The 15,332-nt window shown below is 39.4% G+C and overlaps 2 protein-coding genes across 3 annotated transcripts; one reads left to right on the forward strand and one right to left on the reverse strand.

Annotated features, from left to right (window-relative positions):
• Nucleotides 1-21: 21 nt before the first annotated feature.
• Nucleotides 22-7,228, reverse strand: polr3c (polymerase (RNA) III (DNA directed) polypeptide C). 2 transcript variants are annotated; one of them, XM_046044859.1, is made up of 13 exons: nucleotides 7,073-7,228; nucleotides 4,892-5,038; nucleotides 3,965-4,229; nucleotides 3,520-3,821; nucleotides 3,281-3,385; nucleotides 2,120-2,293; nucleotides 1,977-2,028; nucleotides 1,809-1,869; nucleotides 1,570-1,720; nucleotides 796-897; nucleotides 634-683; nucleotides 388-537; nucleotides 22-288 (listed from the first exon to the last, which is right to left on the reverse strand). In XM_046044859.1, the coding sequence occupies exons 1-13, from the start codon at nucleotides 7,226-7,228 to the stop codon at nucleotides 210-212; spliced, it is 1,794 nt and encodes a 597-aa protein (XP_045900815.1). In that variant the 3' UTR covers nucleotides 22-209. The 2 variants fall into 2 exon arrangements, with proteins under 2 accessions (XP_045900815.1, XP_045900816.1); XM_046044860.1 differs by lacking the exon at nucleotides 7,073-7,228 and adding an exon at nucleotides 5,228-5,342.
• On the forward strand, nucleotides 7,212-15,084 carry rnf115a (ring finger protein 115a). The gene is made up of 9 exons (XM_046044861.1): nucleotides 7,212-7,379; nucleotides 10,442-10,500; nucleotides 10,753-10,807; nucleotides 11,067-11,350; nucleotides 11,533-11,601; nucleotides 11,695-11,767; nucleotides 11,871-11,964; nucleotides 13,121-13,236; nucleotides 13,982-15,084. The coding sequence occupies exons 1-9, from the start codon at nucleotides 7,227-7,229 to the stop codon at nucleotides 14,099-14,101; spliced, it is 1,023 nt and encodes a 340-aa protein (XP_045900817.1). The 5' UTR covers nucleotides 7,212-7,226; the 3' UTR covers nucleotides 14,102-15,084.
• The last annotated feature ends 248 nt before the right edge of the window (nucleotides 15,085-15,332 follow it).

The raw sequence follows: 15,332 nt of genomic DNA on the forward strand, positions 1-15,332 counted from the left end.
ATTAAAACTGTTAAAACAAAATATTCTTGTGCTCAATTTATTCATTTGCTGATATATGCAATAAAAACAAGCAAAATAATCTATCCAGATTTTATATCACTCCAAACTGAAACAATCCAGCCATATAAACTATAAAACAGCCATATTTGACAGCATTCATACACAAAAAGGCAATAATGGCAAAGGTACTATGCTCGTACATCTGAGTCTCAACTTGTGGCCGTGGAGGTGATGTACGATTCTAGTAGAAATATGGTTTCATCTACCTGGTTCTCTGCTGAATCTAACCTGAAGGGGGGGAAAGAACAATAGTGAGAGTATTAACACCAACAGACCAAAGAGGTGATTCAATAATGCCTCCTGTACAAAAGGGAATTGTGCTCCTACTTATTGATGTGAAGTCGTAAGGCTTCCAGTTGTTGCTTTTCAGGAGCAGTGATCATCTCCTCAACCTCAGTCAGCTGTTCAGGCTCAGCCCCGCTGGCCTGCAGAGATGCCAGAATGGCCTCGATTCGCTGGGATTTCTCCAGCAGACGCCTGTCGGTCAAGCAGAAATTTGAACGTGTGAAATTATCTTGCTTGCAAGGGCAGAGAGACATAGACAACATGGGGATATACAGTTATTGAACTCACTTGCTTTCTTTGCTCTCGAACAGGCGTCGCTCTATGAGGTTGGCTACTGTCTGCACAAAGAAAAATGTCCATAGACAAAACCAGCATGAAAGACAATAAAAGCATGTCACTACTAGTCTTTTTCTATCCACAGCTCTGATACAGTATGTCCATTGTTTTTACCTTGTAGCAGTTTTGAAGTAGCATTCGTGCAGTAGGGAGTTGGTTGACGGTGTAAAGATAGAAGGTGCGAGAGGGAGCATAGTCAGGAGTCTTTGGGATTTCCTGAAGAATAAAAAAAGATATGGCTGTTCAGAGAGAATGAGTAGGTAGATTAAAGAATAAAAACTTAGCCTGCTTCCTTAAATTTGATGACTCAAATCATCTAAGTGTGCCCATTCAAACTGTCAATATGTCAATATGAAATTGCCAAATGGTCACATTTATTAAATTCCTCCTACGTCAGTGTCCACAGAGACAGACAGAGAATAAAAGATTAGGCAACGGTGCTTTGGAAGTCTAGTTTTAAAAATATCTTATTCACTTAGTGCATCTTCAAAAAGTGAGCCAAATAATTTTCAAAGTAGGTTTTTGGATCTGAAGTTTTTGGATTACTCCAATGTTCCAGGCAGTCACTCATGTTAATACACTAAGGCCTGAGGAGACTTGAAACTTGCTTTGTATATTTAAATACATCACAGTGACCAGCTTGTCCTCTTATTTTTGTCAGAGTTATGGTTTTGGAAGCGCTTCCATTTTCTGTTTGTGGGAATGAAGAGAAAAGGCAGTAATTAATCCAAAACATACAGTATACTTCGGATACAATTCACATTTTCGTCATCCTCTCTCATATTGACCTGCTAAATCAGATTAGAGTTGAAACCTTATGAGTTGGGTAATAGTTTAGTAAGAACATAAATACAAACAGAGGAATTGTGGAAGCCATCAAGCATATACCTGTAGCTGGACCAGGTTCTGTGAAAGCAGCGTGTAGAGCATGTCTTTAGCCTCTTTGGCTGGAATCATGGCAAAATCCTCCACCTGCTTCTGTTCCAGATGACGTTTCCTTAGCAACAGACGGAAGATGCGAGCTGATCTGGATCCAAATCTGGTGACAGATTAAAAGGGAAAATGAATGAGTTGCTGATGATAGGAGAATCGCATGTATACGCAATTAAAAACACATCCTCACTCACCTCTCCTGTACTACAGACTCAAGCGTCGCCCGAGCCAGATTCGCCAGCGCTCTATGCAGATCTGACAGTTGAGTTAAGAAAAGCATCCGTGCCTTGTGTTTAATAAATTAAATGGCACAAAGCAGTGTTTTGGTTCTTGACAAGGACCCTCTAAATTAAAAAGGATACTGACAACGTACATCCCTCCTCCACTTTCACCGGCCTTCCCCACAAACTCCATCTAGGAAAAGAAAAGGACAAGTAGATGTAAATGATTCTTGTGGATTAAAAATTAAAATTGGAAAATGTCATGTGACTTGCAGATGTCATACCGGGTCATCGACCAGTAGCGTGAGGTACTGGTCTAAGATGGGTCTGGGGATGTTGTAACTACTTGGGAGGGACCTGAAGATCTCATTGGCTGAGAGGGGCTTTGTGCAGTTGGCTGTGGGCGAAGTTGTCACCTCACTCATCCTCAGCATAGTCCTTACTATCTCACTGCTGGTCTGTGTTATTAAGATGAAATTATTTAGAAAGATAATTGTTATAATCATAAACATCCATAATAATATTTGGTCCTAGTCCAGAAAACAGGACAGATAAAAGAATCGATACTACTTTCATATCTGTACGGCAAAGATGAAGCTACAGCCAGAAGCTGGTTAGCTTAGCCTAGCATAAAGGCTGGAAACAGAGGGAAACTAGCTTGGCACTGTCCAAAACTAACAAAATGTACGTACCAGAGCCTATTTCCAGTCTTTATGCTAGCTAAGCCAACCAGCTGCTGGCTGCTTCATATGACAGACAGACATAAGAGCGGAATCAATCGTCTCATCGAAGTCTCTGAAAGAATGCAAATAAGCACAATTCCTAAATGACTATTCCTTAAAAAGGTACAATGTGTAAGAACTGAGGCTACTCTACACCTGTCATCATACTTCAATACTTCTTACTGCAATTAGCCAGTAAGCTTAAAGACCTTAAGACAAACCACAATGGTTTTGGCAAGTTTTATTTTGTTTCTGTTGAGTCTGAATGAAGTGTGTTGTACAATGAGTTAACAAGGCAATTAGTTTGATGAAAGAGAGAAACTAGAATTCAGAATGTGTACGGTTGTATTTTTCTGTTTGATAAGGAAAACAGGTGTAATATGTCCTTTCTTGACATTTTAAGAGTTTATTTAGTTTATTTTTCAGACTAAAAAAGCTTCGGTAACACAGCAAACTTGCTGCTCGCTCACATCTCTCAGCTGAATCTACGGGGGGGAAGCCTGAACTATACCAGACTATCGCCACTTGAGCTACAATGTAGTATTACGAGACAGGACGGGCTAGGGCTAGCATGCTAACTTCAGTAAAGATCTCTGCAATACATAAGGCACAGTCTGTTGATAATTTTATTTAATTATTTGAATGTTTTAAAATAAAATTGGCCATATCTTACACATTGTACCTTTAAATAATATAGTTCAAGTATCCTTGTGCAAACCTGACCTGGTCCAGTTTGTTGGCTACGGCACTGATGATGGCCTGGTCTCTGAAGTGGAGATGGAACCTCTCAAAATTCACCTGCCAGTAAATCCCCTCATCACCATGTGTCTGAGCATAAAAGATAGATATTATATTATATGATATGCAAGGGACAGGGACATTGAGAGGTAATTGTAGTTTTAAAAGTACAGCAAATGTGTTTAATGTGTTAAACGTGGAACTGGCATGTTCCAAACACTGACCTCTGAATCTAATTTTGCCTTCTTTGCATTCCTTTGGTCGTCTCCATCCTCACTGGAGAGTTGGCGTTTGCCTCGCCCTATGAGTGTCACGTGAGGTACCTTGTAACAGTCAGGGAAGCTCTCTGGTGTGGGCAGGGTGGTGCTAACAGGGGCAGCAGGAGTACCAGGGGTTGCGGGGGTAGCTGGAGTAGCACTGGCTATTGTTCCTGCTCCCGCCATTGGAGGGCATCGCTGAAGAAAATGGGTCTCCACTAGTTTCGAGAAGGCATTAGACACTTCACTGTAATCCATGCTGTGACCCTCTAGAACAACAGGACGGACAAAGAGAAAATTGCTGTTGTAGATTATATTTTAACCTGCCTGCCTGATAAGGCGATCTGGATCTTCTGTCTAGCAGCCAGCTTCTCCCACAGTCTTTCATTGATACAGACACTGAGATACTGACCCTCCATGTTCTGTGTGAGGCGGTCGGCAACTGTCTTAACCGTGCTGCTCATGGTCATGTCACCCCTCTGAAGTAACTCCTCTATGATCAGCTCTCCAGTGTCACCATACAGGGTTTTGGCGGTGTAGATGTAGCGCGGGTATCGCAGGATTCTCAAAATCCGATCACAGTTAGTCTGATACTCCGTGGGGCTCCCAGTTCCTTTGCGGCCGGAGCTGAACACACAGACCCCATGCTGCACGAGCACACACAGGGACTTCTTTACCTACAGTGAGACAGAAAAAGGGAGTAAAGAGGTGCTTTACCATCATGACTCCCTTTACATGCACACAAAAAAACAGTCAGTAACTTATGAAATTAAGACAGAAAATGTATTCATATGTTGTATGTAACATATTAGCATCTATTGTGCTACTTAGCCCAGTAAACAGCAGTGTTGTCAGTAATCAGATTTTCTTGTAATAAAAGAATGTGATCGCTATCTTTTTGCTACTATTGTATAAAAAGACATGCAAAAGCTGACTGTTATGTTTCTATTCTGCCCAGCACTGTTTCACTCATGATGACACAACATATCTTTCTAACATGTTTAAACAGGTTTCACCGCTAAGGCTTAACATGGCCATGTAATCAGGTTTCTGGGGCAAAAACCTACCCATCATGTAAGGGGATGAGGTTTGCATTTGAATGAACGATGAAAAAAACTGTGGAATAAGTACATATTATAATAGTTATTGCTATAATAATGGTAGTGTATGTATGTATACGCACTCCATATTAATGGTAATGTAACCACAAAGGCTGGTCAGCTAAATACTGTTTGAAAATGCTGAGAAGCCATGTATATAATACTAAATATAGAATGTATAATATTTCCATGGTGTGAAGTAGCAACAGTAACAGCCTAGATAAGTGTAGGAGTGGTACCAGGTCCAGTGAGATGCCAGTCTCATGAATGATGGTCCTTAAATTCTGTGCTCCACTTCTGAGCAGATGTGTTCCCACTTTCTCCACCACTTCTCCAAAGTGCTCCCGCAGCAGGAGACCACACAGACGTACCTCCTGGGCAGTCATCTGCACAGACAAACACACAGGAACACGCAGATGAAGTACAAGTTTCTCCAACAACCTACATTAAGCACCTGTATCAACACAACAATTAATATAACTCTGTCAATGTGCTATTAATATACAATATATACTGCAATGCCAACTTTGCTTTACTGGTTCCAATAAAGCACTAATTAGAAGCATAATTAGGACCTGAGAGCTTGCCAAGTAAAGGGCCACTGACTACAAAGATTTACAAAGACACTTATCATTGAAGGTTTTACTTTGAATAACTTCCTTTTACATAATGTCTGAAATGTATTATGCCGGAGGAGGACTACTGTTGCTATGTGCAAAACACTGGTTGCTATGGGTTCCTATATCAAAAATATACAAACAGAAATGATAAATTTGCATCTTGGATGTTGTAAAAACAAATGGTGAAAGAGCAGTCACTTCATGCTTTCCTGAGCATTATCTTGCTATTGCATGCATTGCAAGTTTTCTTTTCATAGAGGCTACCACCAAATAAGGGACTATCTTTTGGATCGAAGGATCTTTTTCACAACACAGGTGTTACTAAAAATAATAACGATGGCTTTGTTTTATTCAACTGTACCATTAAGCTATGACAGTGTGACAGTTAGCCAGCATGCACATATCAGGATCCCGAAACTGAAGCAGCTCAATAGAACTCAACCATTATTCATTTAATCAATAAAATGATAATAATGTTGTTATTTACACCAGTGCTATGCTCAGTTCAGACTTAATAAGTAATGAGTCCAAAGTAGGTGATGTAGTCTGTTTTGTCCCACTGACTGTCCAAAACTCAAAGATATTCAGTTTACAATGATGTAACACAGAAAAGCCCCAAATCCTCCCATTTAAGAACACATTGAACCAGATCATGTTTTGCATATTTGCTTGAAATATGACTTTATGAATTAATTACCAAAATAGTTATTCAGTACCAGTAATATACAGCATTTTTGGAGTTTGGCCCATACATAACTGACTGACCAAAAATCAAAATATCTTGGCCTCTGCTGCTTTGATTACTAAATCACTGGAGTGTGTCTGTAGGGAATCAGTGACGGTTAAGAGACTTGTTTGGGCTAAGAAACTTGAGCTGAACTGGTACAGAACTGAACTGCCCATTGCCTGGTTAGATGTTGCATTGGTACTCTTTACCTTTACTTTTACTTAATGTTATTAAATTGTTTTAATCTCTGTATATAATATATACACTACCTGTTTATACCTGCACAAATCACAGTATACATACATTTATTTTACTACCTTTTTACTTTAACAAGCTGTTAAACCACCACAGTAGTATATATATTTATGTGCATTACTTGTTACATCCTGTTCTTACCCGGTTCTCACATTCTCAACATTTACTACAATACTGCACAAACTGTCTACATTACAGTTTATTTTATCACTACTGTACACCAGTCTACAGCAGTATTATATTTTAAATCTTACTTCTACTTCTAACTTCTGCACTATTTTATGTTTTAAATTCTATTTTTTCCTTGATTTTTATACAGTGTGTATAAGCACTGAGCAAGAATCTTATTGCCAAGGATTGCTTCACTGTAATTGTTGTGCACATGGCAAATAAAGATCTTGATAAAGAACCTACATACATAACACCTGCACACATACTTGTTGGTTATTGACTCCATCCGTTGTTATTCTTTTGGTTTATATATGTGTGTTCTGTATACTAATCTGTGTCTGATTCTGGATTCTGTGCGCGCGCGCACGCGCGCGCGCGCACACACACACACACACACACACACACACACACACACACACACACACACACACACACACACACACACACAGAGCAGTTCACAAATAAATATCTTGACAAGTTTGAAGGAATAAGAAGCCAGTAAGCTTATTTTCAATGTCGCACGGCTATAAGTGAACGATGAGCTGTAACGTTAGGTGCAAACACTTTGCATCATAGCTAGCTTTCAAACGTTTACACCTGTACATTATGTCAACCGAAACATCTGCTACTTCACTATTTTCGCAAACCTTTCCGATAGTCAAGTTCCTGGACAGACGCAGTCCTTGTTCCTTGCTTCCCACAGACTGTCGGCTAAACACATGCGGCTCTTCGCATGTCAACACATGAACACTTCCGTTCTTTGGGAGTACTCGCTTGATTTGCCCAGCGGTACCGCGGTGCATGCCGGGCTGGAGGCGGACAGCTGTCTTCAGTTTGTGGAGGACCGACGTCAGTGTTTGTGCTGGTCTGGGGAAGATGGCGGAGGCTGCGGCTGTTTCACCGCATCGGTTTTTCTGTCACTGTTGTAAGGGAGAAGTGAACCCCAAACTCCCGGTAAGGCAGATGTATTTCTTTCTTTATATATCACGCTCTCGTGTATAATATGTGCGGTTGACAAGTCAACCTTTCTCCGAAATACCGTTTGTTTCGCTTGCTTGCTACAGCTAAACACTAGCTAGCCAGTTAGCAGTTAGCGGCGTTTGTTGTTGTTAACTCACTTAATAAACTCATGACAATCGCAAAGGTCTTTGTCAAAAATCAAACATCAAAAGCGAATATCGACAGGTTTTGTTCGGCTTGCATGTTTATTAAGGCAGTGTTGTTTAAGCACTGTGCTTGACGCCTTGCTTTGACAGCTTGGGGATATTGTGTTTTGCACTAAACAACACAAACAGCTGAGAGAAGAAGGTGTATGTTATTACCTTGTCAGTTCTTTTAGTAGACATTATTAACAGTCGTTGTTTGATATTAGGTTATCTTCGTTTTTGTTTCAGTCTCTTGGCAGGACGAGTAGGGGGAATTTTCAGGGAAAATATACATCTCGTTTAGTTTCAGTTTTAAAGTAAAAGGTGAGAGTAATAAACTCAATGTATCAACGCTGACATGACGCACACATTTCCGGACTTTAACTTTAAGATATGTTAAGCATATAGTTTTTTACATCCTGGACAGTTGGGAGGGTTTCCTAATTACACTCAGTTACCAGTTTATTAGGTGCACCTAGCTAAACCTAATCCATGCGAATACAGCAGCTCAGTAATAAATCCTATGTTCATGAAGGTTATACTGGTTTTGTTAAAACTGTTTTAGGGAGGTGTTAGTTCAACTTATTAGTCATTTTGGAAGCTGTTGTTTTTAGTGCTGTTGACTTATGTTAAACTGACTACAGCCTAAATGATTTTAGTTCATTAATTGATTTGTTGATTCATTATATCGCTAACAATTTGGATAAATTAATTGTGTATGTCATACACAAGCAGAATTGACAAAAATGTTCTAGTTTCAGCATCTTAAATATGAGAGGTTGCTGGTTTTCATAGTATTTTATGATAACAAGCTTAATATATTTGGGTTTTAGTCTATTGATTGGACAAAAATGGGACATTTGAAGATGTCAAATTGTAGTTTAGGTGTGATGGACATTTTAACTATTTTATTATATCGACTAGGGCTGATCAGTTAAATCTTTTTTTATCAAAATCGTAATATGGTCCACTGAAATTTTCAAATCGCAGGAGGAGCAATATTTGTTAAGGCAGAAAAGTGTGTAAAAAATACCACTTTAAATAAAATATTGTCGTGCAGAGATGTCCCAGTCTAGCCATCATATTCTAGACTTAAGAAAATATCTTTGTTTGGTACCAATTCCCTCACAAAATCACACTATAGTTGATTTTATTTTATTTTTTAATGAAAATGACAATAATAACATAAAAAATTATTGTTCCCTTCAATATTGCAAATCATTTTGCAATTTCAATATCATACAAAATAATCGCAATGTGATATATTTTTTCAAAATTGTTCAGCCCTATTATTGACCCAATGATTTGTCCATTAAATGATGAAACATGATTGGTAGATTAACTGGAATTGAAAGTAAGTGTTAGTTACTACCTAATACTGAGATGTTTTATAGTTAGTATAGCTTGATTGATATAAATGAGGTGGACAAAACATACCTAACAACTGATGTGGCTAGCAGTCATTAAGTCAGTCCACCAGATTGTCTTGTTGTCAGCCGAATCCTTATTTTTATGGGATGGTTGAGGGTAATGCCTGCCTGCCCTGTCACTGACTCTAAACTGGCCTGCTTGTCTCAGGCACACTCAATCCTGTGGCATGTCTTCACTGAGCCAACTGACTGCAACACCGAGTTTATCACCCCACACTACTACAGGGTATCCCAAGGACCATCTGTCAGTCATGTATCCATTTATACAACAGATGCGACAACCTTTCTTTGAGCAAATGAGACACAACTCGTTTAAAATGTTTTTGCTTATGGCAGTTTTTTTTTAACCAATTCTGACCATGACTCTGGTTTTAGATCCCCAATTTTTTGTATGCTAATATAGTTTTGAAATTGTCATGTGAGTTTGAGCATGGTATTCATATGTATTCTGTTTTCAAAAGCATTCAGTGAGTTCCAAGTAAAATAAAATATAAATATATATAAAATAAAAAGTTGATATTTTTCTCCTATTTTTTCCTCCTTTTAACATATGTTATAGAACAAACATAGGTCTAATCTCTCACAGCCCAGTCTGTATTTTAAATAACCCCACCTTCAATCCCGTTCCCATGCTTGAGAAAACCTGGCTGAAAGTGAGTGTGAAGCATACAATCCAGCTGTACAAACAGGCAGCAGTCTTCCACATTCTGTCACCGTGGTTTCTAAAATACTACACAGTTTAGGTGTGGTTGGCAGACCAGCTCTACCTCCTGGGCTACATTCATAAAACTCTGGCATACAAATCTTACTGATATTATCCTTGTAAAGACAAATTGACAGTGTTGTTTGTTGACCATGTCGGCATAATGTCATTACAATGTTTTATGATTGGCTGGGTGATAGAATATAGAAGAATATTTTCCAGATATCAGTATATCACAATATGGCAAATACAGTTTACGAATGTTACTTTAAAATAATCAAACTGATGTTCAATGCTATGAACTGTGTTCATTTATTATGCATTACTTTAGACAAAACTTTTCACATGTGTAAAATAAAAACCTCACCCATGCATTTTGGTTTTCTTTTAGTTGCAATTTTCTTGCTATTGTTAATTTGGTTAAGAAAATCATAATACAATTCGATCATATCACCACAAAAGGATTTTCACTAAAGTAGAGCTTAAACAATGAGTCTATCAATCTATAGTCGAAAATGAATCAACTGCCACTACTTTAATAATGAGTTATTAATAACTTTATATTTTTAATTAGAAATGCCAAAGAAATTCCTTTCAGCTTCTCCAGTGTGAGAGTATGTTTGAGTTATGGGCTGTTGGTTGGACAAAACAAGATTTAAATAAGTTACCTTGGGTTCTAGGAGATTATAATGGGCAGTTTTCCTAACCTGTGTGACTCTTTGTTGTGGCTCTTTCCAGGAGTATATCTGTCCAAGATGTGATTCAGGTTTCATAGAGGAAGTAACGGAAGACTCCAGGTAAGGGACGTTTATATATTTTTCTAGGTATCAACCTCATGTCTCTAGACAAATGAGATGTTGAGGCCATTTAGTGTTAACCTGGAACGAAAGCGGCTACATGGGCTGTTAAACCTTAATACTTGTTAACAAGAACCAACATGTGGCACTGTTGAAGTTTGTAGGCTTACAGTGCAGTTTTGTCTGTGCATAGGATTAAGTGGATGTTGCTGATAATGTGTCTTTTGTCCCCTTGTGCGCGGTTTCCCTCAGTCTCCTAGAGGGTGTCGCCAACGGGATAGATGACACAGCCACACAGTTTGCAGAGGTACAAGCTGATCTGAGGGATTTTGGGGAGAATAGGGTGGGAATGGGACAGGATTGATCATTTCAATCATTTTATGTGTTTTGATTAACTTTGTCTTCTTCTTTCCCTGCCTTCTTCTCTACTCATTTTCTCTTGGCCCCTGTCCTTCATTTTCCTATTGCATGTTGGCTTCCTCTCTTTTCCCATTGTGCTGCCCGGTTTCTTGTCCGTAATCCCACTTTCTGCCTTCCTTACCTGTCCAATCCCATCATCCCTGTAGCTATGGCACTTGTTGTTACTGGAGCGGCCATTTACAACAGACGGTGACACACCTGACTCAGAACCTCGGCTCCCTGGAGGGCGCTTGGGAGGTCTCAGTGACCTGGGGGGGTTGGGAGTGGGACCAATCGGGGGTTCAGTCCCAGCAGGCCTAGGGGGACCTATGGGGGGCCTACTAGGAGCCGGGGATCACTGGGTACCAGGACGCCCCACTCGTATGCACAGCCAGAGGAGATACAGGTCCAGAGGCAGCAGTCGGCCAGATCGCTCGCCTGCTGTGGAAGGGTGAGTAACTGACCAGTTCAGCTTCCATGCCTTCTGTCTTCCTTACTGTCCTCCTGGCTCTCTTCTCTGCTTTGCATACTCCCCCTAATAATAATGACAGTGCTATTTATGTCCTTACAATCGTAACCGTTCTTTTTTTGGTGATGACATTAACTGTTGTGTATTTTCTCACTGTGTCTCAGGATTGTACAACAGTTTCTTGCCGGGCTCTTTGCCAACTCTGGAGTTCCTGGCTCACCTCCCCTCTCATGGTAAGATGACATTACAGTAGCGTTGCAGTGTTAGTGCTAGCGTCACTGTGTTGGTGCTATTTCTTATCAATTTGTGGTGTCCGTGTCTCTCAGGACGGGGATGCTGCACTCAAACCCTGGGGATTACGCCTGGGGACAGGGAGGGTTAGACGCCGTGATAACACAGGTAAACCAAACTTAAGACAACTTCACTCCAACTTCATGTCCCTGTCACTTGTTAATTTCACTTCAGCGTGTGTGTGTGTGTGTGTGTGTGTGTGTGTGTGTAGTTACTAGGTCAGTTGGAGAATACAGGACCTCCTCCAGCAGAGAGAGAGAAGATCTCTTCTCTCCCAACTGTCAATATATCTCAGGAACAAGCAGGTCTGTAATTCCTTTGTTTTCACATTTGACTCACTCGATCTCTTCATGTTTCTCTTGTCATGTCCCTGAAGTAGAAATTGCAAAATAGCTCACTGACATGGCTGGAGCTGTCAGTTTGATCATCTGTATGCAATAGCTGTATTTGTACAATTAACAAAGTACACAACTTGGGTTGGACAAGCTTTTGTGACCCTATTACTAAGTTTGTGTGCAAAGGCGTCACAAGTTCTTAGTTAGTTTACTGGCTACGTTTAAAGTACAGATTTAAATAAATCTGGTTGCACCATTAAAACCTGTCTTATCTATTAAAGTCGTTCGTGCTATATGCTGTCCAGTCACAATGTAGTTAACAGTGTCAAGACAAAGTCACTGTAGCATAACGAGCTGTAACATAACTTCCCAAAATAATGCGTCCAAGGGGCCAAGTGAGAAACTCATCTGTGAATCCTCTGTGAAGTGAGATATTACTTTGTTTTAGTTATACACAAGGACATGTCCTCATATAATAGGGCATGGATAAAGTATATAGCGCTGTGCTGATAGTGCATTTGTCACTATGTAAATACATGCGTACTTGTTTAAAAGTGTGTATGCGGCACTTAGAAAGAGCATGAAAAGCCACGTGTGTTTATATGCTGTGGCTGCCTGCCAAGAGAAGCCTCTGAAATGGTGTCGGTTTGGGACGAAAGGCCCATTAACCTTGAGAGTATCAACAGTTTGTTCCATAAATAACTTTAAGATGACGTCATTTTGCGCTCTAGCCTGGTGGTTTCTCTTCCAGGTCCTCTTGTGGATCTGTTCTTCTTGACTTCCTCTTCTGTGTATGCTGTCCTATTTTACCACTCAGCTGTAACTGTCTAGTTAGCTATGCAGCCCAGCATGGGCATGGCTGTTGATAGCTGACTTATTTGGATACTATCTTTTTCTTTCATTGTTTTTAGTCAAAAGTAAAAACCATGCATGTGTACCGTTAGATTGTTTTACCACAATGTTAAGGAACTTGATGCAAATATAGTTTTGGTACTAATGATCGAATGCAAATCCCCTCAACAAATGCAGCAAATCATTACCAAGTAACTGATAATTAACACTAGAAACCACAAGGGTATTGATAGCAGCTCAATGGTAACAATCACGTCTGTCTTCTCCTCTGTAGACTGCTGTATGGAATGTCCAGTGTGCAAAGAGGACTTCGCAGTGGGAGAGCCAGTCAGACAGCTACCCTGTAACCACTTCTTTCATTCAAACTGTATAGTACCATGGCTGGAAATGGTGAGTCACAACAAAGAAGGTAGAATTTCGTAGAATAAACTCATCAAATCCATTCGTAATGACATGTAACACTTTTTATATGAGATATTCACAGCACTGGTAATCTTTATAGAAACGTTAGGGCAAATTTAAGGATAAGACACCTCACAAATATATACTTTTATTTAAAAAATGTTACCCAAACAGGAGTAAATAGTGCATCAATTGGGGATTATTTTCAGTTCTGGATTCATTTGGTAAGCTAGTGAGAATTTACAGCACCAGGAACCGTGTATGTGGGGTTGACTCAGTATAAACGTTTCCTCTGTTTATTGTAATGAAGGAACATGTCACGCAGTGGAGTAAGCTGTATCAGGCTTTGGCTTCACAGGAAATACTTGTTAGTTGGATCAAGCCATAGTTGGTTTTGATATTTTCATAAGACCAATGAGGATCAATAAGAAAGCAAATTAAAATATTGCCAGTCTAACCCTTAGAATTGTTTCTGGGAAAAAAAAATCTGATAGAGCAAAGCTGTGTTTGTGTTCAGATGAAGATAAATCAGAAGAACACTGTCTAGTGCCAAATTCAGGATTAGTTTACCCATGCTGAAGTTACCCTACTCTACAAGTCATTTAACATTAGCAGTGGGGAATTTTGCTGAGGTAAATTTGACTGACCAACAGGCTGAGCTTCATGCAAGAGTCTACTTGTTAAAACAGCCCGAAGCTAATGTTATCTTTCATTCTGTTCTGTGGCCACACAGCATGACACGTGTCCAGTGTGTAGGAAGAGTTTGAACGGAGAAGACAGCAGCAGCCAGCCCCCATCAGAGTCCCCCTCCCTCTCCATGGACCCCCGCACACAGGAGAGATGGTCCTTCTGAGACACCCACCTGTCTCATCCCTCGGTTTTCCTCGCCTACATCCAGCAACACACCGAGAAGACAAAACGCTTCTCACTTTCCTCCTTTCATCTCTGTTGCAGTCATAATAATCATCTCAGTCTGATATTTTTTGTATTTTTATTTTCTATTTTAATGCCTTTCTCCTCAACCATGTATACAAATACCCGTACAGACGTCTTAACATTCACTCGAGGTCTGATAGATCTCTTCTTTTTGATCAAGCCCCAATGTCTTCTCTGCTTCCATCCCTCAAACTCCTTTTCCATCGTTCTTAAAATGCACTGTTGCAATACACTATTGTGGGGGAAATGCCATACTTTATATCATACACCATGCCCTCTTTACACATTGGATTTACAAAATCCTGCAACTGAGCCCTGTACAACATATGGGAATACTGTAGGGATTATTGTCACTCTGGCATTAGAGGATCTGGGCCTAACATGAAGACCTATAGCCCTGCAATAAATAGTATTTTTCTGAAGGGTATGTTTATTTTTTTTTTTAGATTGACTGGCAGGTAGATGTTGATTGAACTCTGGGTCGTTGCTGTTTAACGGCCACAAACAGAATTGAATGAAAGCAAGCGTTTCCTTACTCCTTTCGGGACTCTTCTGCATCTGAAAAAAATTGAATGTTGTACCAGTAAGGGAATGACATGAAAAATCTCCAGACCTTGGCCCATTATATAATGCTTTAGATTCAATCCTACTCCTCCTGGTGTGTATATATTGTAAACAGATGGCATCCCTCTGTCATTTTATTCCTCTGTTTGACTCGTTTCACATTTTTATCACTTATTTTTTTTGATGTAAATAATTTTAGTCCAACAACTTATGGTTTGGCAAAGGAAAAAAAACATTAAGAATGGAGACACAAATGTGAAAAACCCGGTTATCAAACTGTATATTATATATATGAACAAAATGTCTATGATGTAATAATAAATTGACAAAAAAACAGTCAGTTTAATTGTCATTGTTCGCACCCTGATTAGCACAGGTGTCTCTCTCTCTCTGTAATTAATAAATTTTTATATATATAGATAGATAGATATAGATAGATATATATAGATAGATAGATATATAGATAGATATATATAGATAGATATATATATATTTAGATATTTATATATATCTCGATATATATATATATAGAGAGAGAGAGAGAGAGAGAGAGAGAGATATCTCGATATATATATATATAGAGA

This window comes from Micropterus dolomieu, linkage group LG03, assembly GCF_021292245.1.
Source record: "Micropterus dolomieu isolate WLL.071019.BEF.003 ecotype Adirondacks linkage group LG03, ASM2129224v1, whole genome shotgun sequence".
Lineage (NCBI taxonomy): Eukaryota > Metazoa > Chordata > Actinopteri > Centrarchiformes > Centrarchidae > Micropterus > Micropterus dolomieu.

Bases quoted from the DNA above. Each gene is read 5' to 3' on its own strand.
- rnf115a (XM_046044861.1), top strand. From the start codon at position 7,227: ATGCCGGGCTGGAGGCGGACAGCTGTCTTCAGTTTGTGGAGGACCGAC. The intron at 10,808-11,066 runs GTACAAGCTGAT...TCATCCCTGTAG, and splicing joins CAGCCACACAGTTTGCAGAG to CTATGGCACTTGTTGTTACT. The intron at 11,768-11,870 runs GTAAACCAAACT...GTGTGTGTGTAG, and splicing joins TAGACGCCGTGATAACACAG to TTACTAGGTCAGTTGGAGAA.
- polr3c (XM_046044859.1), bottom strand. From the start codon at position 7,228: ATGCACCGCGGTACCGCTGGGCAAATCAAGCGAGTACTCCCAAAGAAC. The intron at 2,029-2,119 runs GTATGACATCTG...TTCTTTTCCTAG, and splicing joins CGCTACTGGTCGATGACCCG to ATGGAGTTTGTGGGGAAGGC. The intron at 684-795 runs GTAAAAACAATG...TTCTTTGTGCAG, and splicing joins TACTTCAAAACTGCTACAAG to ACAGTAGCCAACCTCATAGA.